At 38.3% G+C, this 26,408-nt stretch overlaps 1 protein-coding gene across 7 annotated transcripts in view; it reads right to left on the bottom strand.

Moving 5' to 3' along the window:
- The window catches only part of LOC120523263 (HMG box transcription factor BBX), a 260,159-nt gene that overhangs the window by 119,994 nt on the left and 113,757 nt on the right, over positions 1 to 26,408 (bottom strand). For all 7 annotated transcript variants that reach the window (XM_039744431.1, XM_039744435.1, XM_039744437.1 and 4 more), the window contains one exon: positions 18,033 to 18,231. In XM_039744431.1, the coding sequence (XP_039600365.1) occupies positions 18,033 to 18,231 (199 nt within the window). The remainder of the gene's footprint in view (positions 1 to 18,032; positions 18,232 to 26,408) is intronic.

The raw sequence follows: 26,408 nt of genomic DNA, 5'->3' as shown, positions 1-26,408 counted from the left end.
TTAGTCCAATGAATAACATGAAATGGTACAAAGGTTAGTGGTAAGATGCTAGAGGTAGGACAATGTAATCAATGGCACCTTGGCTTTCTTTGCAATTTCTTTAAAAGGTTATAATGGTCTGTCTATCTTCCTGTTATTGCATTTTTTCTTGCTATTATGATAACAGTATACAGTAAAATATTATCCAAATAATTCCTCACAGGGTATAGCAACACAATTTGTTCCTACACTGCTTTTATACACATTGGGATTTTGTAATTAGTCAACAAAAGATAGGACGTGTGAAGGAATTGTTTGCATTGACCTTCAAGGCTTAATAAACTTCCACAGTTGTAGAAACACTGTATGATTTTAAAACATTACGCATTTCCTGAAAAAATATGATTTATATAAATCATGGAAATTACATAAAACTTTTTTAACCTCTCGCAGTTTACTGCTTACGTTTGTACTATTTCACATTATTCATTGAACTTGAACTGCTTAAATGTCACTAAAAACTGAAAAAACTAGGGTGTTCTAAAATGTTTGACTGGTAGTATATAAATACATACATACAACAGCATTTTATCAGGGCCAAACCCCAAGTGTTAAATGAAGGAAATCATCCCATTAGTACCTGCCTAGATTCACTGTGTTGACCGTTTTCTGATTTATTATATTTAAATTATGAAATGATGATTTTACTTTTCATTATTTCAGAAAGACCTATCTTTTTATGAACACTGCTGTGTTGTTCACGGCAACCACATAAGCCATTACTAAAGTACAAGTGCCTTGAGCCCAATTGCAGAGTGATGCATAAAACTTTGTATTTGATTTTTAAAGACAAAGTAAGGCTATGTTCACATTTTACATCAATTTCAGTTTTTTCCATCATATGTGAAAGAACTCTGGAATAATGTTCTGAATTAATGACTTTAAAAGGTTTAGCAAGCATCTTTATGAAGGATGTACGTAAAGTAAAAGCTACTTTTTTGTGGGTTTTCCAAACACCTCTCCTTATCAGCCACTTTACAAAGGGTATAAACGTACTATTTAATTAAACCTGCTAATTAAAAGCAGCAAAAATCAACTGAAAAACAATCAATTGACAATACTTTCCTGATATAGGTAATTTTTTGGTATTTTAGTAGGATGAAATGGTGTTGTGCAAAGTAAAATGAAGTAAACGTCAGCATAATTTTATATCTAATCAGGATAAATGGCACACAGTTCTGACACTTCTTTGATGAACGCAAAAGAAAAGGCAAGATACATGTCATGAAAAAAAAACACACTAAAGAACTGCTTATCTTTCTTTAAGATGACAACATTGTAGGACAAAGTGGGCACTACCTATTCTGCAAAAAAACAATTTTTTATAACTCTTAACAACAGCTACCTAGTCAGCCTATTGTATGCTGTATTTGACTGTCTGCATCCTGTCTTAAATCTCTCTCATATATATATATATATATCTATACTAATAAAAGGCAAAGCCCTCACTCACTCACTCATCACTAATTCTCCAACTTCCCATGTAGGTAGAAGGCTGAAATTTGGTAGGCTCATTTCTTACAGCTTACTTACAAAAGTTAAGCAGGTTTCATTTTGAAATTCTACGCGGAACGGTCATAACAGTCGACAACTTCAGCCATGTTGATTTTTCTTATTTATGGCCCCATCTTCACAAAATTTGGTAGGCAGCTTCCCTGCGCTAACTGAAACCGATGTACGTACTTATTTCGGTGGTATGATGCCACTGTCGGCCGCCATATTGAACTTTCCAATGGTCTTTGTTACCTATGGGCCCATCTTCAAGAAATTTGGTACGCGGGTTCCCAACACTAACTGAATCCAACTTACGTACATATATACGTCCATAGCCTGCAGCCCAGTCAGCGTGTGAGGCGGCGTTGGGTCCCCATCCACACGCCTCCACGTTGTTGGCTGCCTGCCTATATAAGGCCGTCCGTCGCTCCGGTCTCTTCATTCCCTTCCTTGCTTTGCCACGGTATTCACGTTTCCCTGCTGATAACTGTAGCCTTTTTATTTAATCCATGGCTTCTCCGCTGTTTTATTGTTCATTTATTACGATTATAGTTATTGTATAGGTATGTTAGACTTAGTTTACATTGTTCAGGTGCCCATTTCCTTTATCATTCCAACTGTACCCCCATTAACATGTCTATCAAGGTGATCACCATCGATCAAAGAATTGTCACTTACCGAGTGGTTTCCATGCCCGGAGATGGCACCTGCCTTTTCCATTCTCTTTGTTACATATTGCACGGCCATATCAGGCTCACTTTTGATATCTGGAGGAACATTGTATCTTATGTATTGAATGACTGGAACAGGTTCAAGGTGTGGACTGATGATGGTACAGGAGATACTTATACTACACAGGAGCACTAGAAGAGTGAAATGCTTAAGCCCTTCACCTATGGTTCTGCATGCGAGTTGATGGCTCCGCTGAATTGTTCGGTTGTCGCTTTCAAGTGTACCAAAATGGCCAAATATTTTACACCTTTGGACAACCGCCAATGCCTCTTAAACATCTTAGATTCACAGGTGACGATTTGAGTAGTGGACACTTTGATGTTTATGAATGTTTAAACTCTCAAAAGCTGGATGCGAAGTTATCAATGAAACCGGTTGTATGCTTACAACGCTTGACAGATGCCGAATGTCACTTCAACACAAGTCCTGCAAATACTGTCGTAATTGAAACAAACCATGAAACTCAAACCGATTATGACAGCAGCAATCTAGACTGTGAGATTTGAGGCAAGATTACTTTTCACATGGTCAACTGTACGTTGCATACTCAAGAGTAAGCTCAGCGCACAGCTTGGTCATATTACAACGGAGGGCCGAACTGACAACGTGGTATACAAAGAGATCCTTAACAAATAATTATTGGTATATTTTCCCTCAGTTTAAAAAGGTTTACTTTTCTTCTTAATAAAAATTTTAAGGCAGTACTTCGCTGCTGCGAAGCGCGGGTATTTTACTGTATATATATATATATTGTAAGATATGGCCGGCCATGTACCCCACCAATACCCCTGCCGCCAGGTGGAGCCCTCCTTGCAGCATGGAGGTCCCCAGAAGACCAGCAGGGCATTATGGACCATGTAGTTTTTGTGCACCGCCCTGCTGGATGCCATGGGGCCACGAGAGGGAGCTGCAGGGAGGACCAAGAATTCTTCATGCCCTATGACCCGGAAGTTCGCATAGGAAGAGCGACGGGCTTCCGGGTGAGAAACATTATTTACCCTGACCCGGAAGGAATAAGGACTTGTGGACTGTTGGGAAGGAACACCTCCGGGTCAGGGAATATAAAAGGACTGTGGGGGCTCCCAGACGATGAGCTGAGTTGGGAGGCAGGGTGGCTAAGCGTCTGGGAGTGGAGGATTTGTTATTGTATATTGTTTATTGGAATATTTGGGAGTAGAGGGTGCTTTGTGCACTTTATTATAAAATAAATATCATTTTGGACTTTTACCTAGTGTCTGACGTGGTGTCTGAGGTGCAAGGGTGCGAGAAGCATCTTATTCTGTTACAGTTGGCGTGCTCGGCAGGATTCTCTGGCCGTCAGTTTGGCAGAGGACCTGGAAAAATTTTACTAATAACCGGAAAATCCGGGACAAAATCCGAGACAATTTACAATGAGAGGGGATTTTTAATTCGGATGGGAAAATTGGGAAAAAAATGAAACCGAATTTTTAAAAGAAAGGGAATGCCACGTTTAACTCCTGAAAAAGGATTATTTTTGAAGAAAAGGGATAAAGACCTCTCAACAAGAAGGTAAAGGGGAAATGGTGGGATCTCGCATCTAAAAACATTTTATAACCAAGCAGGGCCCCCGGGCAGCCCTAAAACTATTTCCCCAAACCTCCCTTAAATCCTCCAAAAATTATAGCTTCAGGCAAACCAAATAACCAACCACCCCTTAAATTAATTCCCGGTGGGAACTGAAATTTGGGGCCCCCATTTTACAGCCCACTTAAAAGGTTGAGCTGGGGGGCATTTAAACCAGAAAGTCGTAGTAACCCGTACATTTCCATTTATTTATTTGGCGGTTTACAAATTTGGTACGTAATTTAATAAGGCGATGTATCGCCTTTAAAGTAAAATGAAGTAAGCGTCAGCATAATTTTATATCTAATCAGGATAAATGGCACACAGTTCTGACACTTCTTTGATGAACGCAAAAGAAAAGGCAAGATACATGTCATGAAAAAAAAACACACTAAAGAACTGCTTATCTTTCTTTAAGATGACAACATTGTAGGACAAAGTGGGCACTACCTATTCTGCAAAAAAACAATTTTTTATAACTCTTAACAACAGCTACCTAGTCAGCCTATTGTATGCTGTATTTGACTGTCTGCATCCTGTCTTAAATCTCTCTCTCATATATATATATATATATCTATACTAATAAAAGGCAAAGCCCTCACTCACTCATTCACTCACTCACTCATCACTAATTCTCCAACTTCCCATGTAGGTAGAAGGCTGAAATTTGGTAGGCTCATTTCTTACAGCTTACTTACAAAAGTTAAGCAGGTTTCATTTTGAAATTCTACGCGGAACGGTCATAACAGTCGACAACTTCAGCCATGTTGATTTTTCTTATTTATGGCCCCATCTTCACAAAATTTGGTAGGCAGCTTCCCTGCGCTAACTGAAACCGATGTACGTACTTATTTCGGTGGTATGATGCCACTGTCGGCCGCCATATTGAACTTTCCAATGGTCTTTGTTACCTATGGGCCCATCTTCAAGAAATTTGGTACGCGGGTTCCCAACACTAACTGAATCCAACTTACGTACATATATACGTCCATAGCCTGCAGCCCAGTCAGCGTGTGAGGCGGCGTTGGGTCCCCCATCCACACGCCTCCCACGTTGTTGGCTGCCTGCCTATATAAGGCCGTCCGTCGCTCCGGTCTCTTCATTCCCTTCCTTGCTTTGCCACGGTATTCACGTTTCCCTGCTGATAACTGTAGCCTTTTTATTTAATCCATGGCTTCTCCGCTGTTTTATTGTTCATTTATTACGATTATAGTTATTGTATAGGTATGTTAGACTTAGTTTACATTGTTCAGGTGCCCATTTCCTTTATCATTCCAACTGTACCCCATTAACATGTCTATCAAGGTGATCACCATCGATCAAAGAATTGTCACTTACCGAGTGGTTTCCATGCCCGGAGATGGCACCTGCCTTTTCCATTCTCTTTGTTACATATTGCACGGCCATATCAGGCTCACTTTTGATATCTGGAGGAACATTGTATCTTATGTATTGAATGACTGGAACAGGTTCAAGGTGTGGACTGATGATGGTACAGGAGATACTTATACTACACAGGAGCACTAGAAGAGTGAAATGCTTAAGCCCTTCACCTATGGTTCTGCATGCGAGTTGATGGCTCCGCTGAATTGTTCGGTTGTCGCTTTCAAGTGTACCAAAATGGCCAAATATTTTACACCTTTGGACAACCGCCAATGCCTCTTAAACATCTTAGATTCACAGGTGACGATTTGAGTAGTGGACACTTTGATGTTTATGAATGTTTAAACTCTCAAAAGCTGGATGCGAAGTTATCAATGAAACCGGTTGTATGCTGGCAGCTTGACAGATGCCGAATGTCACTTCAACACAAGTCCTGCAAATACTGTCGTAATTGAAACAAACCATGAAACTCAAACCGATTATGACAGCAGCAATCTAGACTGTGAGATTTGAGGCAAGATTACTTTTCACATGGTCAACTGTACGTTGCATACTCAAGAGTAAGCTCAGCGCACAGCTTGGTCATATTACAACGGAGGGCCGAACTGACAACGTGGTATACAAAGAGATCCTTAACAAATAATTATTGGTATATTTTCCCTCAGTTTAAAAGGTTTACTTTTCTTCTTAATAAAAATTTTAAGGCAGTACTTGCTGCTGAGAAGCTGGTATTTTGCTAGTATATATATATATATATATATATATATATATATATATATATATATATATATATATAAATATATATATAATGTAATTGCCTTTACCTCACTACTAGCACGCAGACTTATGTTACTCAGTGGGTAAATGATGTTCTATACTATTTGAAATTGGAAATACGGAGTAGATCACATCTGGTGTTTTACGGGATTTAAACTGGCAACATTCTGTTCACACTTATAATGATACAAGATTTTATATATATATATATATATATATATATATATATATATATATATATATATATATATATAGCTGCAGCTGGAGACATACATTTATTATATACATTTATATATAGTGGTATATGGCCGGCCAGTCATCCCGGCCAATACCCCCAGGCTGCCAGATGGAGTCCTCCCTGCGGCATGGAGGTGCCCCAAATACCAGCAGGGAATTATGGACAATGGAGTTTTCATACACAGCCCTGCTGGATACCACAGGGGCCACTAGATGGAGCTGCAGGGAGGACCAAAGATTATATTCCCCACACCCCGGAAGTACGTCCGAGTCACATGGACAAGAGGAATGATGTGCTTCCGGGGTGAAGAAAAAGGATTTTTAGCTTATCAAGGACTACAAGAGGACTGTGGGAACTCCCAGACGATGAGCTGAGCTGGGTGGAAGGGTGGCAATGCGTCTGGAAGTGGAGGATTATTGTTTATTAGTATTGTGTATTGTGATTTATGAATATAGTGGGGAGGAGAGTGCTTTGTCCACTGTGCAATAATAAAAAGTCAACTATTTGGACTTTTACCCGTTGTCTGACGTCTTGGTTAAGGGTTCAAGGGAGCAATAGCGCTCCCTATCTGTCACTATATATCTATATACATATACACACACACACACACTAGGGGGCTCAGCCCCCTTCTCAATTTGCTCGCCAACACCTGGGTTTGGTTAACCAGATATACAACTTAGAGATTGTTATTTTCATAGGAATTGTTACATATGCCTTATTTTCACTTTTACTTTAAAACTTCAGTTAAAACAATAATTGGAATTAACTGTTCTTCAAGATGGCATTGAATTTTGATTCCGTTTTTAGATTATTGTGACAACGCAGTGTATAACTGCCCGTGAGTGAATATCGTTTCTTTCTCTCTAATAAATAAACCAACTTTTTCAAATGTTTGCCCCTGTGATTTGTTAATTGTCATAGCAAAAGCTATTCTCACAGGAAACTGTAAACGTTTTCATACGAATGGCATATCAAGATCTCCTTATGTGTCTAATGTTAATCGCGGAATATATACTACATTCTTTATTACAACTAATCTTGTTCCATTGCATAGTCCATTACTCATGCATAAATTACACAATAACATTACTATACATCCTTATTTCAACAGTAATTCGGCCGGTGAAAGACCAGACGGTGTTAACGCTTATTGATATTCTATGGGATATTGTAAATTGATGTTTCCATCTTCTGCATGATCACCACCAACTGCTTCAGCATAGTTTATTGATATGCATTTAACCAATATACAGTGTAACCAATCAACAATTTTCACGTTAATTCATTTGACTTCATGTCTGTCCAAGTTAAGTGTTGGAATGCAGCAGATGACCATGGCCTTATTTGAAAATAGCTGCAAGGAGGGCGTGACTTGAAAGAATCTCATGGCAAAAGTCTCCGTCTCGTGTGACTTGCTTCCAAAGGTTGTAAGTATGGCGTGACTTAAAAGAATCTTATGGTAAAAGTCACGTTTCGTTGCAGGATTAGTCTCATTTCATCCCAAGATTTTTTTTATTATAATAGAGATTATATATATATAATTCAACATTAACAATATACAACTAATAGACTGGTCCAAATGACTCCTGTGGCACTTTCAATTCAAGATATGTCCGAGTATATTTAGACCAGCTAAAATTAATTTAAGCAGTGATCTGTATTTTTGTCAAGTTAAAATTGGAACTACAGATATGCACAGTTACATTTTGAAAACTGAATATTAGATACAAAAATATACTAATGACTTTAATCAAAACATATTTGGCTGCTTGACTGCAGTAGTCACCGGTCTTTCCCTGTGGTTTAAATGGTCTGATTCTTGCTTGTATGTTTTGCTTCCTATCTTTTTGTCAGAACTCACTGAGTTGCTCATCTTTCTCTGTTTTTGTATCCTGCTGTGTTACTGCTTGGTGATTTTAATATACATGTGGACTCTACTAACTCTTATGTGTGGCTGATTTTCCTAATTTACTTCAGTGTTTTGACCTAGTCCATTTTAAATGTACCCACTCTTGCTAAAGGACACACAATTAAACTTGTGTGAATTGCTGGTGTTACTCTAGCAAATTTACTTGGCATTGATCTTTTTATTTCTGACCACAAAGATGTTCTGTTTAACCTACCAAATTCTGGTCAGTTACATAGACAGTGCTCACCTTATAATATCACCTTCAGGAATTCTAAAAACATCAGCTCCACTGCTCTTATTAATACAGTGATGCAGTGTCAGCCTTTAGAAGGTGTCTCTCTATCTCCTGTTATTCTTGTTTCTCATTATAATTACTTTCTTACAACCAGTATGGATCATCTTGTCCCAATTAAAACTTTGCACTGTGGCATTTACACATTCTGCTCCATGGTTTTCCCTTGAGCTGCGCCATATGAATGCCTTAGTAAGAAAACCAGCTTGGCTTTTCATGTGACCTCCTATAAGGTGTTTTGTATAAACAAGTACTATAGATTGCCAAAACTGATTTTTATACAAAAAGCATCCAACATTGTCAGCATAATCCCAGAACACTGTCAGTTAGCTCCTTAACACTAGATTCCCTGAAGCCTACGAAAAAACTCGTAATTCTGGGTTACCTTAAACTCCTTCATACCTCTCCTCATCAGCGTCTTTTGTTTTGTAAATGTGTCAATCAGCACAAGCAGTCTGATATCCAATTCGACTCCGCGCCCTTAATGGGGCTCAACTCGGGCAAAAAGTTCCCCCGGCTCATGGCTCCTTTTCTGTGTGTGAGGTGCCTGGAGTTGTATAGAGTAAATAATACAGTATATTATTATTTGGAACACATGCATTTCATGTGTATTGCGTGTCTACAAAGATCTGGGTTGTAGGATGAAAGAGAAATGCAACGCAAGAAATGCTGACCACATGCCTAAAGCAGAAACTTTTTCCATGCTATACTAATAATGATGTGAAGTGTACAATGTATGAAGACTTTAGTCCAAATATCAAACAAACAGATGTGCTTTTCTTCAAGAATATAACCAAAGTAAAAAAAAAGAAAAATCATTCAATTTACATGTTGCTGTCAATGAGTTAAAAACCCAAGCTGAAATATCAATTGACAGAAAGTTAACATGTATTCTTGGATGGCGCAGAGGTAAGAACTGCTGACTTATAACCAATAGGTTGCCGGTTATTCTTTTTGGGTGCATACACCATCAGCATGGCACTGCCAGATCTAAACACTAGTGTGGTGAGTTGCTCATGTACTGTAGTGACTTTAGCTGCAGGTGGAAGTCCCATTTTACTTATGGTGCCAAGAAGAGTCGTGTTGTGATTAAGCAGTCTAATAGCCAAAGAAAGCACTGTGAAGAGGCTGTCTGTTGTAACGGTTCTGCATTTGTCCAGTCTGATAGCGGTCACGGGACATCATATCTTTGATTGCCGGTACAACAAATAGCTCTGAGCAGGCATTGGCCACAGCACCAACTGTGGTCATCGTTGATCTTGTGAAATGAATGGAGATAATTGGCATCAAATCAAAGAGGGACAGGCAAGTTCATTGTACCACGTGAATGTCACTGAAAAAATAAAAGCAAATAATAAAAAAAAAAGTGCTAACTTTTTTCCAGTCTTCTCATTAAACTTGTATCTCGCGAATATCGTATTCGTCGTAGGCATGACAAACGCCAGCGGCACCGTGTCGATGAACGCCTACATACTGTATACAGTAAACGAACATGTGACAAATTGTCAGCGATAATAGTTTTGAAAGATGGAGATATCAAAGATATTCGTGTTTATCCAAAAGCACAGTACGATTCATCGCAAGCAGCAGATCCAGGAAATGACTAGTGCGTAGCGCCTGCACGGGGGTTGGCGAGAGAAGCGAGCAGGGGGCAGAGCCCCCTAGTATTCCAAATAACAATATACTGTATTATTTACGCTATATAGCTCCAGGCACCTCACACGCAGATAAGGAGCCTTGAGCTGGGAGAACTTTTTGCCAGAATTGAGCTCCGTCGAGTAGGGGGGATGGGATAGTAGGCTGCTTGTGCTGATTGACACATGTACAAAACAAAAGACGCTGATGAGAACAGGTGCAAAGGAATTTAAGGTGGCCCAGGATTATATATTTTTTTTCCATAGGCTTCAAAGATTCTAGTGTTAAACCAGCTAATTATTTTTCACTGATTACTCTTCTGACTTAAAGATCTGCCTCTCCCCCTCATTTACTGGTGAAGAAACTGGTCTAACAGTAAAACGCACAGCATTTTGGGAATGATTGTCTTCCATGTTTTCATTAAATGTGACTGTTTTCAGAAAGGCAGAAAGTAACTGTTAATAATATGTTAAGAAAGAATGCACACATTTTGCACATTTTAATATAAAATGGATATCAGACATGTGGATTATGCAACATGAGTTAGGGAAGAATTTTTTTGCTTTTTTCAATGGACTTTTTTCACATCCTTTGTCACTGCCCAGCATTAATTACTTATTGGCAACTTTTAATTTGTATATTAATATTTAATTTCTCCACAAAAGCATGAGGATATAAATTTTCTTGCCCACAACTATAGACTATGAGGTAAGTTGCAGTTTAAAAAATATCACATTTTTTGATTGAGTGTTGTGGACAGCTGACTCCTGAAGCTTTTCATATTATTTATATTCTTTGCGGTGGTTAGTTTGCTGATGGTGAAAAAAGTTATTTGTCAAGCTGTCTTTAATGGCACCTGATTTCAAACATAGTTTGCAGATTGCTGTCTTTTGAGCAACATGCATCTTTTCAAAGCCAAACCACCTTGATGCAAGTGAGGATAATCCATGCTTAGCAATTAAATCTAAGAATAGATTGCAAGGCTGGTGGTGTCTATATTTTGTCTCCTGGTGCTGTCTGTCCACTCATTTTTAACTAGCTATGCTAGCTTAACTTGTCAAGTCAACAACTTGGGATCCTGGTTGACAACCTCCCCTGGCAGACACATGGTCTAGTCCCACCCTCCGGAAAAGACCCTCTATCTGCCGTAGCCAGGTGTTACATGGACGACCTCTTGGCCTGGTCAGGCCATTCGGGTCCCCAAACAATGAGGATCTTACGAGCTGGATCACCTTCGGGGGAATGCGCCACATGGCCGTAGTGCCGTAACTGACTCTCCCTCACAATGCAGGTAATGTGCCTCATTCGGGACTCCATGAGCAACCGCTCATTCGACACAAAGTCAAACCAAGGCTCCCCAGAGATTTTCCGGAGAGACACAGTACCAAAGGAGTCCAATATTCATCTCAGGTCACTGGATAGCGTCCATGTCTCGCAACCATATAGTAAGACAGGCAGCACCAGGACTCTAAAGACCTGGACCTTTGTCCTTTTGCATTGATATCGGGAGAGCCACACACCCCTTTTCCAGCAACCTCATGACCCCCCATGCTCTCCCAATCCGTCTACTGACTTCATAGGAAGAGTCACCAGAGACATGAATGTCACTGCCAAGGTAAGTAAACCTCTTGACAAGGTTGACACTCTCTCCTCACACAGACACACTGCTGATGGCTGTGCCCAAGAGTTCATTAAAGGCCTGGATCTTGGCTTTTATCCAGAACACTCGCAAACCCAGACACTCAAACTCCTTGCTCAGTCTCTTGAGTGCTACAATCAGAGCCTCCATTGACTCCATGAAGATCACAGCATCATCAGCAAAGTCAAAATCTGTGAATCTTTCTTCACCAACAGATGCCCCACAGCTGCTAGACCCCACAACCTTGCCCAACACCCAGTCCATACAAGCACTGAACAGAGTAGGAGCAAGAACACAACCCTGACGAACCCCAGAATTCAATCTGGGAAAAAACGCAGAGGTTCTACCTCCACTCTGCATAGCACTCACAGTGCCAGTGTACCAGCTTTATTTGTGGAGCAGTCAAAATGTATGCCTATATTAGTGGACTGTATGTGCTCTCAATGCGTATGCACAGTGGTCTACCCTACTAAGCTACATGTAGTCTTGCTGCATCAGAGGTGTTTGGAGACAACAATGAGTGAATTTTGCTTAAACCTGGGAAGGACAATTAAACGGCTCACTGAGTGTCATATTTCTACACCTATCCAACATCTCATGAAAGTAATGCTCAAAGTAGGGACAGCGATTCTGAACAGCAAAGAACAAAGGCTCTCATTAATCTGTCCTGCTGCACCAGACGTGCAGTATAAAATATTCATATGAAGATGACCATGAGTGGTGGGAGCAATAAGGCAGCTTGCAGAGTGTCACATTTCTAAAGCAATCCAGTCCTTCATTAAGGCTGGGCTCAGTGTAGGAGAGGTCATTCTGAACTGTTAATGTGATCCAAAAGAAAGCAAAATTCTGATGCTGAACTGCCACGTTCATTAAAATATGAATTGTAAAATATGTATATGACATAAACAAATGATTCACACCCCATCAAAGGGAGAGAGAAAGTACTCAGTTAAAAGCATTGATAACAACGAGCCACAGGAGATGCAGATTTCAGTACTTAACACACCTGAAACAACAAATCTGCTTAACAATATCAGTAGAAGCATGGAGGAGGCTGCACAGCATTCACTGTCTCACAGGACGTCTAAACATATAACTAAAGGAATTTAACGATACTATGTAATTAGAACTGCAAACATGGAATGCCAGAGTCACATTTTAACACATGGTATATTCATAGACCACTATGCATATCTAGACTCTGTTTCACTGTAGTGATGCAATAGGAAAAATGACAAAAAGATATTGCAGCATACAGAAGCACTTCTTATACGTGTCTCTTCTATAGCAACACTCATTAAAATGTACAAATTAATTATTAAGCTTCATGTACCTTGTGCTACTGAAAATCTAAACTGACAACAGCGATTTTAGCTTTTTATTTTCCCTCAGCATCAAGACTTTTGTTCAGTTTCTATGCTCTCCTCTTGAACCCGGTTTAGAAGCCCTGTGTGTGTAAGACTTTGCAGTGAAAGATTTCAGCACTATTCACTTTTTAAAAGGTTGTCTCCAGATAGGTGTCCTCTCAAGACTAGGCTACAAGACACAGTGTGCACTCTTAAGGCGTGATTTTGATAGTTTTTACAAAGTGAGTGATATGCTCAATAATGTCAGCTTGCACATTGTTAAAACAAGATATTATCGTAGATGATACATATCACACACCCCTATACTTGGGTCTATCGCCATACACGACCCACAGTAACCCTACCATAACCTGTATTGGTTGTCTATGTGGCTGAAGTAAAACAATGGTTGACTGATAATTGATAACTAATAATTGAACTGATAATTTTCTCAGACTAGACAGAGAAAAAACAGAGACCATAATTATCTCATCCCCAAATATTTTAAGGGAAACAGTCTATTTTCCACTGGCAATCCCAGATTTTATTGTACCTACACAAGTAAAAAAAATGTATCATGCTTGATCCCACACTCTTGTTTTGAACCACATATCAATATCATCACTAAGGTAGCTTTTTTCCTTTTCAAGCAAATTGCCTAGCTGTGCCCCTCTCTTTCTGATATTGCAACTGAGACCATTGGCCATGCTTTTATCACCTTGTGACTTGAGCAATGTATTGTGGTCCTGTTTGACATCTCTGCCTGGGGTCTAAACAAACTACAATATGAGCAAAATTCAGCAACAAGGGTCCTCACACATTTAATACCCTGGTAACATATGACTTCATCAGTACTTGACACTGGCTCCCTATTTATTTTTGCATTCACTATAAGCTCCTTTTAGTTTTTAAGGGCCTTCATGATCTTTTCCACCCTTACCTGTTTTCCTTACTAAAAACATATACCCCATCACATTCACTCATTACTCCAACACTATGCTGTTAAATGTCCCATTGTGCAAGTTCTGCACTATGAGTGACAGAACATTTAGTATAGAGGGCCCACACTTGTGGAATACCTTGCCACTGGAACTCCATGCCACGCCTCTCTCTGTAGTTTTGAAATCTCAACTTAAAACACATCTTTTTAAAATTTCATTTTATTAGCTCGTGTTAAATTTGTGTATTTTTATGGTTTTGTTTTATTCTTTGTTGTATTTTCTGATGTACAGTATCCTTGGATATTTTATAAAGGTGCTTTCAATAAAATGTATTATTATTATTATTGGATAATCATCCAATGGACAGCTGACAAAGAAATAGAAATGCACAAAAATAGGACTTATTGACACTTTTTGAACAGTGAAAAGAAAATGCAGCAATATACCGCATGCCTGCCTCTCTGTCCCTGCTACTGGAGAGATATTATTAGGGGTGGGCGGTATGACCAAAATTCTATATCACGGTATTTTTCTAAATTATCCCGGTTTCACGGTATTCGACGGTATTTTTTCCCCATGCATGAGTGGATGTTAACCACATTTTCCACTTCAATTACTGGCTAAGAATAACCTATTCCACTGTCAAGAGTATTGTACATTGCACAAAAAAAAAAAAACATTTTAATGTGCACACAAGTATTAATACAGTTTTACATTGCCCCATAAAGTGATAGTTTTCAAGGGGGTGGCACTAATGGAGAAGGTATCACATTGCATGACAGATGCAGTCAAAATATAGAACCTTTTTATTGAACAAATTTTGCAAAAACAAACTATAATTTTGACAACATATTTTCAACCATACAAAGAGGCATTTAGACTTAGTAAAATATCCAGAAGTGCTTGTCAAAAATTGTATTGCACCGAATATCTCTTAGAAAAAGAATAAATAGTAAATACATGTATTTTTTGTAAACCAACTACACTTTCTGTTAATGTTAACAATCTCTGTCCACTGACATGTTAAAGTGACTTTTTAAACAACTTTATCATCATTAAACTGCATAATATTTAAACTAATAAATAATAACAATAAAATAAATAATAGTATTATTACTGATAGTCGCACTATTACTTCAAGCCCAGGTGCATTACACAGTATTCACCAAATTAAAATAAAATAAAATAAGTGCAACTTGGTGATGACATCTTTACCAACTGAACCATCATTTAGGCAATCTCCATTAATATGGACCTTGCTTCAAGCTAAGCTATACTGGGAAGAAAAAAACAAACTATATGTCGAGAACAAAGTCAACATTTCCACTTTATACTCATAGTTTACTTCATAATTAAAGTAGAATGTCGTAAACTAAACTTCTTCCTAAAATCAATGTTGAACCAATTACTTAATTTACCCCGTCATAAATTAATGCAGCACATTAAATGCTTTGTGTTACGTTCCCCGACCCAGTGGTTAATCACTACGCTTCTTAAACTGACTTCCTCCGCACTAAGAGAAGACAGCAATCACCATACAGAATCCATTCACTTCATGATATTCCTGCTTTCTGAAAATTTAGAACGCTAAGATAAATACTTGATATCATTTTCATGATGAAATGCATTAAAGCAGGTATTACACATGCACGGTAGTGAGGCGGTAGTGCTGCTCCCTTGCAGTAAGGGGTCCCCAGGTGTATGTTCAGTGTAGAGAACTTTATGGCAGGTATGACGAGGCTCCAAAAAACTGGATGTATGAATAGCTATCGCACAGGTTTAACTTAAATATTGTGCAAATGTTGGCTTTCTGATCTGCTGGTCGGAGACACAAACATAGAATTCAATGCATGTTCTTCTGAGCGGACTATCTTTATTGCATGCATGCTGTTTCTATCTGACGTACCAAAACCCCAGTTCCTTTTTCCTTCCTTCCTTTTTCTTTCACCACATAACCAATCACCACACGATAAACGTCTTTGTGAAATTAAAACTAGTTATAAACTTAGCCCACGGAGTGTTCAGAACTTTAAAAATATCTTCGTTATACATGTTTAATTATGCCATCCATTCAGAGTTGCGCCCATCTCTGAAGGAGTCAGCACATCGCAGGATGAATACAAGCAAAACATGCACTAGCAGGGTCAATATAGCACAACAAAACCCCACATCCTACATGACTTTGAAAGGAAACTGAAGCACGCTGAGTAAACCCACCAGAAAAACATGCAAATGCAAAGCAGGCACGCCGCCGTGCCCCAATATGATTAATGCATGCTTTAATGCATTTCACCATGAAAATTATATTAAGTATTTATCTTAGCATTCTAAATGTTCAGAGAGCAGGAAGATCATGAAGTGAATGTATTCTGTGCGGCGATCGCTGCCAGCGCATCCTCTTAGTGCAAGAAGAAGTCAGTTTAAGAATCTCTTAACACAAATCATTTAATGTGCTATATAACTTATGACGGGGTTTGAGAAAATCTAGTAAATTAAATATTCATTTTACGATGAAGTTTAGTTTACGATGGTCTACTTTAATGACAAATTACGAGAATAAAGTCAACATGTCGTCACACTATTATACAGTACCCAGGTACATTACACTGTATTGAAAACAAATAAAACAAGTACAACTTGGCTTGCAGTATTATCCAGTAGTATAGAAACAGTATTTACACATCTGACCTTTTAAAACTAAAGTTATCTCCAGGCGACGGACATGACTCCTTTTTTTGGCAAAATTTCTTCTGTTCATCATGTTCAACTTTACTTTTAGTTCAGTTTCGGAATGCTCTCTGTCCATTTTTACTGCGCGGCATACCTATGCTACCGCCCACTATTTGGTGGTGTAGCAGTGAAAAAGAGCCCTAGTGCAACAAATCTGTGTTTAGCGGTGTAGCAGTGAATAAGGTCCCCACTTGAACAGATTCCCGCTGCTCCACGTTCCGAACGTCGTTTAGGCAATTTAAACCGGTGTTGCGGTATAAGAAAAATCCATATCATAAAAAAAATTACAGCTCCACGAATGATCATCTAAGAAAAATATTGTTTATTAAATGTAAGCTAATTTGTTGTCTTGCAGTTTAAAATAAGAGTTGCTTTTACTGTTACCAGTTATGTTATATAATGTTACCTGTGTGCGATGTGCTAGAGCTAGCTGAGGTACTTGGACTGGGAGACCGTAAGCTATTGAAAGCAGTGCATTTTTTTAAATTAATGCTGTGATTTATTAAATGCTTTGACATGTTTGTTATACAGCCTCCCTTACAAGAAATTATCTTGCAACAATTGCTGCATTTTGCATTGCTCTCTATTGAAATATAATCACACTTTTTAGTGTTTGCTGCAATTCATAGTTCTGGTGCTGAGTAAAACAAATTGACACACCGTTGATGTATGACGTAATGCAGCGTTACACCGAGAAGGTAGAGGTCTGACCGAGAGAGAGAAAGTACAAGCTCAGCTCATGTCACCAAGAAGTGCTCATTCACACTGGTCAGAAAGTGTCTATGGGCAGCTGATGCAAGGCGAATATCTTATTTAGCAAAAGCTGTAGACAGCCACTTCTAAGACAGGGGTTCATGACTGATCACCGAATGTCACCACAGAGCAAATCTTTGAGCTTAGATGCTTCGTGTTGTGAGTTCATGCCATTACAGTTATACAGCTGACTGAAAATGCTTGTGTAGGAATCAATAAGTGGAACAGTAATTCAAATGTCATTTTGATTTCCCTGTTCTTGGAAATTTTGAACTGGTTCTAATTTGAACAAGGTTCTTGAGACCCCACCCTAGCATTGATTGTTGTATATATCAGTTTTATTGAAATATATTGTCAAGATATTTTAATCCACATTAATTAACAAACAAGCCCTGTTGTAAGGTCTTTTTTGGTTTACATTTACTTGATTTTGGATGATATGACAATTTCAAATTCACAATTTATTATCATGATTCAAAAGAATTTATCACAACATATTACACTACTAGCAATATTATTATCCAAATACTATAAACTTACCTGCCATGGCAAAATTAAGCTGTGGTGTATCTTCTACTCTGCCAGTTTTTTTTGCAATGGGGAAGTCTTTAGATGAGTCTGGGCTAAAAGTCCAAACTTTCTTTCTGGTCGTGACTGTAGGAGATGAGGTTTTCACTGGCTTATTGGTCGTGGGACACCACTTGTATCCAGGATTTGCCTTCATGAAAGCATCCTTATACTAAAAAAAAAAGAGACACTCAAGAATTAATTACACATTCATTCTAGACTATTCCTTCATTCTAAGACAAAGCATGCCTAATTGATTTAGTAATAACTTAGTCCACAAATGATGCATGCAATAATTTGACTAAACATTATCTGCAAGCATACTTGCAGTGGTACCTTTGTTCAATTCATTTTTTTGTGAGGCTGACATTGTTTTCTCTGTAGTATGTTGTAAAGAAACATCATACCATAAAATAAGGAAATAAATGATCTACATTCATTTATCAATGAAAACGATCTTAACTCTTCATGAAAATCTATTACAATCTTACAAAATGGTTGAAATATTATATCTTACACAAGAAAACAGAATTCCCTTAAAGAAGGTAAATCCTACAGACAGTGAAACAATTCTGAAAACAATTAACTCAGCAGGCACAAACTTCAATTTTGCTTAATCTGATATGATTTCAAGTTTTATTTTCAGTTTTTTTCTTTCTTTTTACCAGTGTCAAAGTAAAATCACAGAGCCATTTGAGGATGAGAATACTTTCACTGAAACTCACATGGAACCACCGCAGTACCTTGAAAGACAGGACTGTAAAACAACTTTTGATTACACTTCTTAAATGCACAGTTAGTTAAAAGAGTACAAGATTAGTGGGCATTTCTGATATCCTTGCAAGTTACTGATAAATGGAACTTCAGAGTCAGAACATCTGCTACTCTTGCTGATACTGGTTTCTTATCAATACTTGACCTTGACCAGGAGTAACAATGGGACTGGGTCACAGATCAAGAGGCTTTAATTAAAATGATCAAAATGCTTTCTAAGAATGCTAAGAGCAAAAGCTAACAGGATATAAGTAATTCAATATAATCAATTTATACATACAAAATATAAGTCACTTTAAAATCCCATCTCTTTAAATAATTATTAAAGAAGAAAACCCTAGCTTTGTATAACCCCTACTAATGCACCTGTGTCCATCAGATCTCTTCACATTAGTTTTAGTTCTACCTTTACAGAAGTCAATCAACATCAGCTAAAAAAATGGTACTGTACTTGCTTTTGACCTCTGGACAAAACACATGACATGTACTCCCCTGAGTCTTTAAGACTGATTCCGGCTATGAATTTTATTGCAAGGTGAGGGGTGTTGTGGTATGAAATTTTGATTATATGTTGATAAATATTTTTTATGTCTTTATTTGTAAGGCAGACAAAGCAAATGTAATTAGTGATTCAGAAGAATGGATGATAATAATCACCTCCATCCAGTCTTTATGACTGAATTAGGATGATGAATTTATTGCAGAGTTGGGGGAAGGGCCTAAAATAAGTTTCACATGTGATTTTCTGCAGGACATACTCTTAACCGAATCCCACAAGGAGACAAAACTACCCAGCTTGGAAAGCTTTAATTCACCAAATGGTCTTAGGTGCAGGTGTGAAAAGGCAGTGTATTCATTCATTGGTCTGAAGTATGGCTGTTTGGGATTGGTTTGAATCAGAGGCCATTCTGTACCATGACACCCTACTAAGGATTGAAACGAAGAACACAATCAGAAAGCACAGATCAGAAGCCATATTGAGATAGGCATGCGGCCTGTCCTGAAAAAAGCTGACTAGAAGTGATGAAATAAGTAGAGATAATGAAATAACTACAACAAGTCTATGTTCTGCCTGAAACAACATATCTTGCATATATCGGGTTGTATGGTTGCCAGTATTCACATGTACTTTGCTTATTGTTATTATTTTATGAATATTATCAATTATATATTATTTAAAGTTTTAAATTAACTCCTGCTTGTCTTTTTACCTTATTGCCTGAGGTTACAGATGTAAAAGGAAAGGTGGGGAGAAGTTTGAAATGAGAATACCTTAAAAACAGTGGAACGTGTATGAGATTTGAGGCATTCTGATAATGTCTACACAATAAAGAATACAAAAGGGGAAAGTAGAGTAACAGAGAACAATACAAAGACAAAACAGGCGGGGTGCCTCAAACCGGTTTGACATTCCACAGGAAAGCCAAAAACTACCTAGCTGGCAAGCTTCAGCTAAACAAATGGTATCCACTACTTGAGGGCAAGTGTGAAAAGACAGTGTAGGGGATGGAGCATCATACCACTTTGGCAAAGATGACTGTGTTTGGACTTGCAAGAGCCTATAAGCCAGAAACTAAGGGATGAGTTGTACCAGAATTCTATTGGTCTAAAGTTGGCTGTTTGGGATTGGTTTTGAATTAGACACCATTCTGTACCATGGCACCCTACTGGCCCAAGGATTTTACAGAAATGTATAACATTGGTAAGTTTATCCCTCCCTCTGTCTCTCTCTCATTCACTCATGCCATGGCTTTAAAGACAAGAACAAAAGCAGAAAGCACAACTTGGCAGCCACATTGAGACAAACATGAGGCCAGTCTTGGAAGAAAGTTGACTAGAAATGATGACTTTAAACTAGAGACAAGTAACTACAAGTCTGTAGGCCACCTGAAACTACACATCTAGCATTTATCAGGATGTATGTTTGCCAGTATTTACTTGAATATTATTAATAATACATTATTTCAAGTTGTAACTTAACTCCTGTTTGTGGATCATTTTTTGTTGAAAGTTTGCAAACTTATTCTTCAACAAAATTTGTCACAACAAATTTTCATTGAGATGTCGAAAATTAGAAATTTCTAAATCTCACATTGAAAAACACTGGTGGATTTGCAAATTTATCATGCTGACTTATAATCAAGAGTCCCCCTGTTTGACCCTGACTGCCTCATATATTTACCGTTTTGAGTAGTGTGCTGCTCTTATTAATACAGTACACCCCCAAAATTCGCGGGAATTGCGAAAAACCGCAAATTATGGATGTGATTAAAAAAATGCCTATTTTTATAGTTTAAGCCCTAAATAAACTCCCAAAACACTTTAATTTCATTTCAACCTCAGCTTAATACTTTACCTAAAAAAAGAATGTAAAGTTAAACCCATATACTGTACAGTACAGTACAGATATGTCACCCGCAGTGCTAGAATGTAAAATACAGATGTGTTACTGCTATATATACTGTAATTCATGCAAGCGCGTTTTAATTGCCAGAAGCCTCAGAAAGTGCAGGGCATTTAGGCAGAATCTTGGGGCTTTAACCCTTAAACTGCCACATACTTGGGGGTTAATGCATCACTGGACGCCAAATACTTTTTTGCTGCACTTTTTAAGTAAACGTCACAATTCACAAAGAAAAAGTGAAATTTTAATGGAACACATATTTTTTCATGCAAAGAACATCACAATTACTGCAACACTGATCATTTCACACACTGCATATATACATACTAACAGTAATTATAGCTTTACTGGTATATCCATCAAGCAATCACCCAACTAGCATTTAAGTAAAAAAGTATTGTCAGTACATAAATAATAAAATATAATGCAGGGCTTGAACTCTAATGTGTGGCAAAAATGGGGATCTTTGCAGTGTAACAACAAATGAGGTTTATAATATTGAGGTACTTCAGCATATAAAGAATATTATCATCATAAACTACATTATTTATATTAGCATGTGCACATTCTGAATTTACTCTGCCATTTTCTGTCCAATAACTGAAAAATAGTGCTTATAATCCATACTAAATATAAAGCGTCAAACATTATTATATATGTCGTGTTGAATTAGTAAATTCCAAGATAATTCTGGATTTTTTATTTGAGCAAACTCTTTAAAGCTGTTTTTACTGTTTAAAAGTCCGGTTTTATTAAGTTTGTAACTTTTGCTATTCTAAGAATTTTTTTTATCTGCTGTGGTATTTGGCTGGCAGTTTATCCCAGCCAATACCCCCACGCCGCTGGATGGAGTCCTCCCTGCAACATGGAGGTGCCCCGAATTCCAGCAGGGCATCATGGACCTTGGAGTTTTACTTCACAGCCCTGCTGGAACAGGGAGTTGTATTTTCCATATAGCCCAGAAGTACTCCTTAGTCATAGAGATAGAAGAAACAAAGTACTTCTGGGCTGAAGAAAAGAAGGAGTTTTGACCTGACACGGAAGTGCTATGAAATCACATGGACTGAAGGACAGAAGCACTTCCGGGTCAAGGAGTATAAAAGGACTGTGGGAGATCCCAGCAGTGAGCTGAGTTGGGTGGGAGTGTGACAAAGCTGCTGGGAGTGGAGAATTGTGTATTGTATTATTGATTATCGATTTATTATTGTGAGTATAGAGGAGGTGGATGTGCTTTGTGCACAGTATTGTATTAATAAATTTATTACTGGGACTTTTACCTGGTGTCTGACATGTTGTCTGAGGGTTCAGGGGTCAACAGCGACCCCTATCTGTCACACTGCATTATTAGTTAGTTAAAAAATATTACTGAAGAGTGATATTTAGTGGATGAGTCAAAGTAATTCAAATTTCTAATGTCAGAAACTCTTGGTGCTTTAATTTTCCAAATCTTTTTATTTTTATTTTTACATTTTTCTCAACTTTAAAACTTCTTGTATGAATTTAAACTTGTCAGTTCTACATGAATCCTTTATTTCAGAACTCTTGTTAAACAGCCATTATTTTGATATTTTCATGGTTTCTTATGTGAGTGATCACATTTTGCTATTGCTTTTATGCCCGAGTACAAATCCAGAATTAGAACATTCATTCAGCTGTCATTACCTGTACACAAAAAAATTTTAATAAGTGAGGCAAATTTATAACTGTGAGGCAGTATTGCATTTGTCAACATACCATTCAAATATATGATGTGCTTTCACTTAAGGGTTATACTAATGAAATGCAGTTTGCTTTCAAAAGCCAAATGAATGACACAAATTAGTATTTGCAGATACAGGTATTTAACAATGAAGTATGTATGCACTTATACTTGTCTTGCTAACTGCATGTTTCAGCAATTATGCTTCTCTGCTAACATATTACATTTCATTTTAAAAGGAAGAAGTCCCTTTCCTACAGAGCACTAAAACATTAAACAAATTTTTTATAGTGTTAACAAATGAAGCAACTTGTGTCATTGCCAGGGTAGACAGGCCAAACAGCCACTTTGAGTCTTGTGTAGATGTTTACTTGCTGCAACTGTTGTTTGCACTGGCAGTCCTCCCACATCTTATAATTCTATTTGCACAACTGTGAATGCATGTGAGGTCTTCCTCCTCTGCAATACTGAACTGCATGCAAAGTAAACTGATGCTTGAAATGATGGAGAAGTGATCATTACAATCTGAAAATGAACACAAAGTCTCCATTCATTTATCAGGACCATGCAGGACACTATTAAAAGCAATTAATCTTCTTCAACTCTGCTTACAAATATATGACAATATCAGTTAAACTATTTCACCTCATTTGATTGGGAACGGTTTTCTTGTCTTTTGTCAAATCTTTGCTACTGGAACAGTGAAAACTCACAGCCATCCCAAAAAGGAGGTGAATAGTCCACCTCATTGGGTTCACGTATCACATAATTCTGGCCTTATATATTTCAGAAAGTTTAGCAAAATCCAGGTTTTTCTAGACAGGAAATTAGACTGATTATATTACTGCATCATAACTTTCTTATGGTTTCATAACCTAAGGTATAACTCTGTACCTTCAAATTTTGACATTGATTTTGCTCGTCCATGACTGATCAGATGTCTTGAAATGGCTAACAGAAATATTAGAAGGCTCATATGGATTGTAAGGCAAAACATTTCAAACAACAAACAAACAAAATAATTATGCTAAACACATCATGTTTTGAAGTACTCTAAAACATTTTCCTATCTTCTTTTGAATGATAGAAAGTTTGTTTCTCTTTCGCAGTTCTGCTTACAATGATTGTCTTTTTTGCATACTTGGTAATGTTATTAAACTCCTTATATTATTACACTATTTCTTTTGTCTCAGTTCTTTGAAATACCTATCTGACTGAGTGAATGTGACTAGCAAAAATGCACTGTGACACTAAAGACTCCTCGCACAAGTGTTCAACCTCTAGCTCTTTGTTATAAGAAAATTCACATTCTATAGTTGCTTGGTAATATGAAAGGTGTAGCAGAATGTGACATACTGCACACATTTCAGAACAATTAGCTGCTGTCTTCAATGGCACCTGTAATATTTCACTGAAGGAATACATGATCTTCAACAGCTTCAAAAGAGAAACAGTTACACCCAGAGAAAAAGAAACAAAAAGTGGACTGTTCGAATGACTACAGATTAGTAGCTCTCAAGCCTATAGGCAGTTTTCACACTCAAGAGGTGAGGCCATGAAGTAAATGTTTTTCAAGTTATCCAAAACAATTGTGGAATCACAAAAAAATAGCTTCTCTAACGTCCCACAGAATCTAAACAAAAATATCCTTACATTAGTTTCTATACCTTTTATATTGATAAAAAACACCAAGAAGAAAATGAATCCAAACAATCTGTGTGGCGGACGGCCGGGACGCCTTGACAGTGGAAGGACTGGGGGGAGAGTTTATTCAGGACATTATCTCCCCCAGACTGCTACAGGGCAGCCCCCCTGGTTTTCAGCGGGATCATTGGTTTGGAGCATAGAAGCTCAACTTTGCTAAGCCAGGGGGCGCCTTGATGTCTGCCGAGCCCTGTTTGGCAGCACTTCCAGGTGTTGCCACAAGAAACTCGTTGGACACCTGAAGTGCTTCTGGCTGCCCTATAAAAGGAGTCAGCTGCCACTACTCGGGGAGCTAGAGTTGGGAGAAGGTGAAAAAAGCTTGGAGGAGTAGAGGCGGAGAAAGAGAGAGAGACAGCAAGACAAACAGAAGAAAAGGACAGTAACCTGAACTGTATTTGGTGCTTATATACTATGCTGTTGTGGGGAGTGAGGGAAATGTGCTCCTCGTGTGAAAGTAAAAGTGTTTTGTGCTGCATATGTGTCTGCACCCGTCTGTGTCGGGGTGGCTGGAGCGCCCCAGCTATTCCACAACCGATACCAGTTGAAACTTAGAGAACTGTTAAATAAAAAACCTGGTTTGTAGAAACTTAGTATACTGGCATATCAAAGTTAACAAACTTATCTTGACAAAGAAGGAATTCCTCCATGAGAAAATCATGTTCTTTGTTCAGTTTTGTTGTGGAGTGCTTTTCAACAATGATTCTTACATTGCTAAAATCAATTTTTTGCAGTTAATGGAGAGATGTAGAATAAACACGATCCATTGCTGATTCAAATGAAATTTGGACTTCCTAACCAACAGAACTCAGGACTACATTCTCCACCCTGACCCTAAACACAGGCACTTCTCAGTGTATTATGTTGAGCACTTTTTGTCTACTCCTTGTTCAATGGCTGCAGGGCCAAACACAGCTCCAGCTCCATCAATGAATTTACTGATGATGCCACCGTGACAGGTCTAATCACCAACAATGAAGAGAAAGCTTAATAAGAACTTACCTGCAGACTCTGTGGTGCCCTGATAATTCATCCCTTAATGTCAGCTAAACCAAGACGCTCATTATACACTTAAGTAACAAAAAACAGCCTACAGTCTCATCTACAATAAAGGGGATGCTGTGGAGAGGGTGAGTAGCTTTAAATTTCTTGGTGAGAGTATCACTAATAAACTTAAGTAGGCACAACACATTTCAGCTACTGTCAAGCAGGCTCACCAATGCCTCTACTTGCTTAGATGTCTGAGGAAAGTGCAGATTTCTCATCTGCTTTCAGTAATTTCTTCAGGTACACAGTAAAGCAGACAATGGCCGACAATGAGGCAAATAGCGTTGCAGTCATAGTAGAAGAACTCCAGGCACTCGTTGAACAGATTCAGAAACTCCTGTCCCGACGAAGACACCTTAGAGATCTGAAGGCTCGGCTACTGGATAAACCATCCTCGCCATCACCGTCCTCGCCATCTGTAATCAGCGTAAAATCAACCCCGCGTTGTGCCACTCAAGTGAACTTCACCCCCGCGCCTCGTAGGAACAACACCGCTGATGACCTCGGCATATTTCAGCTATGCAAGCGGGGGTTCAAGGCCAGAACACCTCCATCGGCACAGGCGAGCATCTTAACTCAGAACCGGTTCGACTCTCTCCGCATCCCCAGTTCGCCTTCAGCCACTGGTGATGTAATAGTGGTAGGTGATTCTATTGTTAGAAACCTCAATATCGCTTGCCCTAATGGAAAATCGTTTGTTTCTTATTTTCCCGGTGCTTGTGTC

Source organism: Polypterus senegalus, chromosome 2, assembly GCF_016835505.1.
Source record: "Polypterus senegalus isolate Bchr_013 chromosome 2, ASM1683550v1, whole genome shotgun sequence".
Lineage (NCBI taxonomy): Eukaryota > Metazoa > Chordata > Cladistia > Polypteriformes > Polypteridae > Polypterus > Polypterus senegalus.
This window is presented reverse-complemented; position numbering and strand designations above follow the sequence as displayed.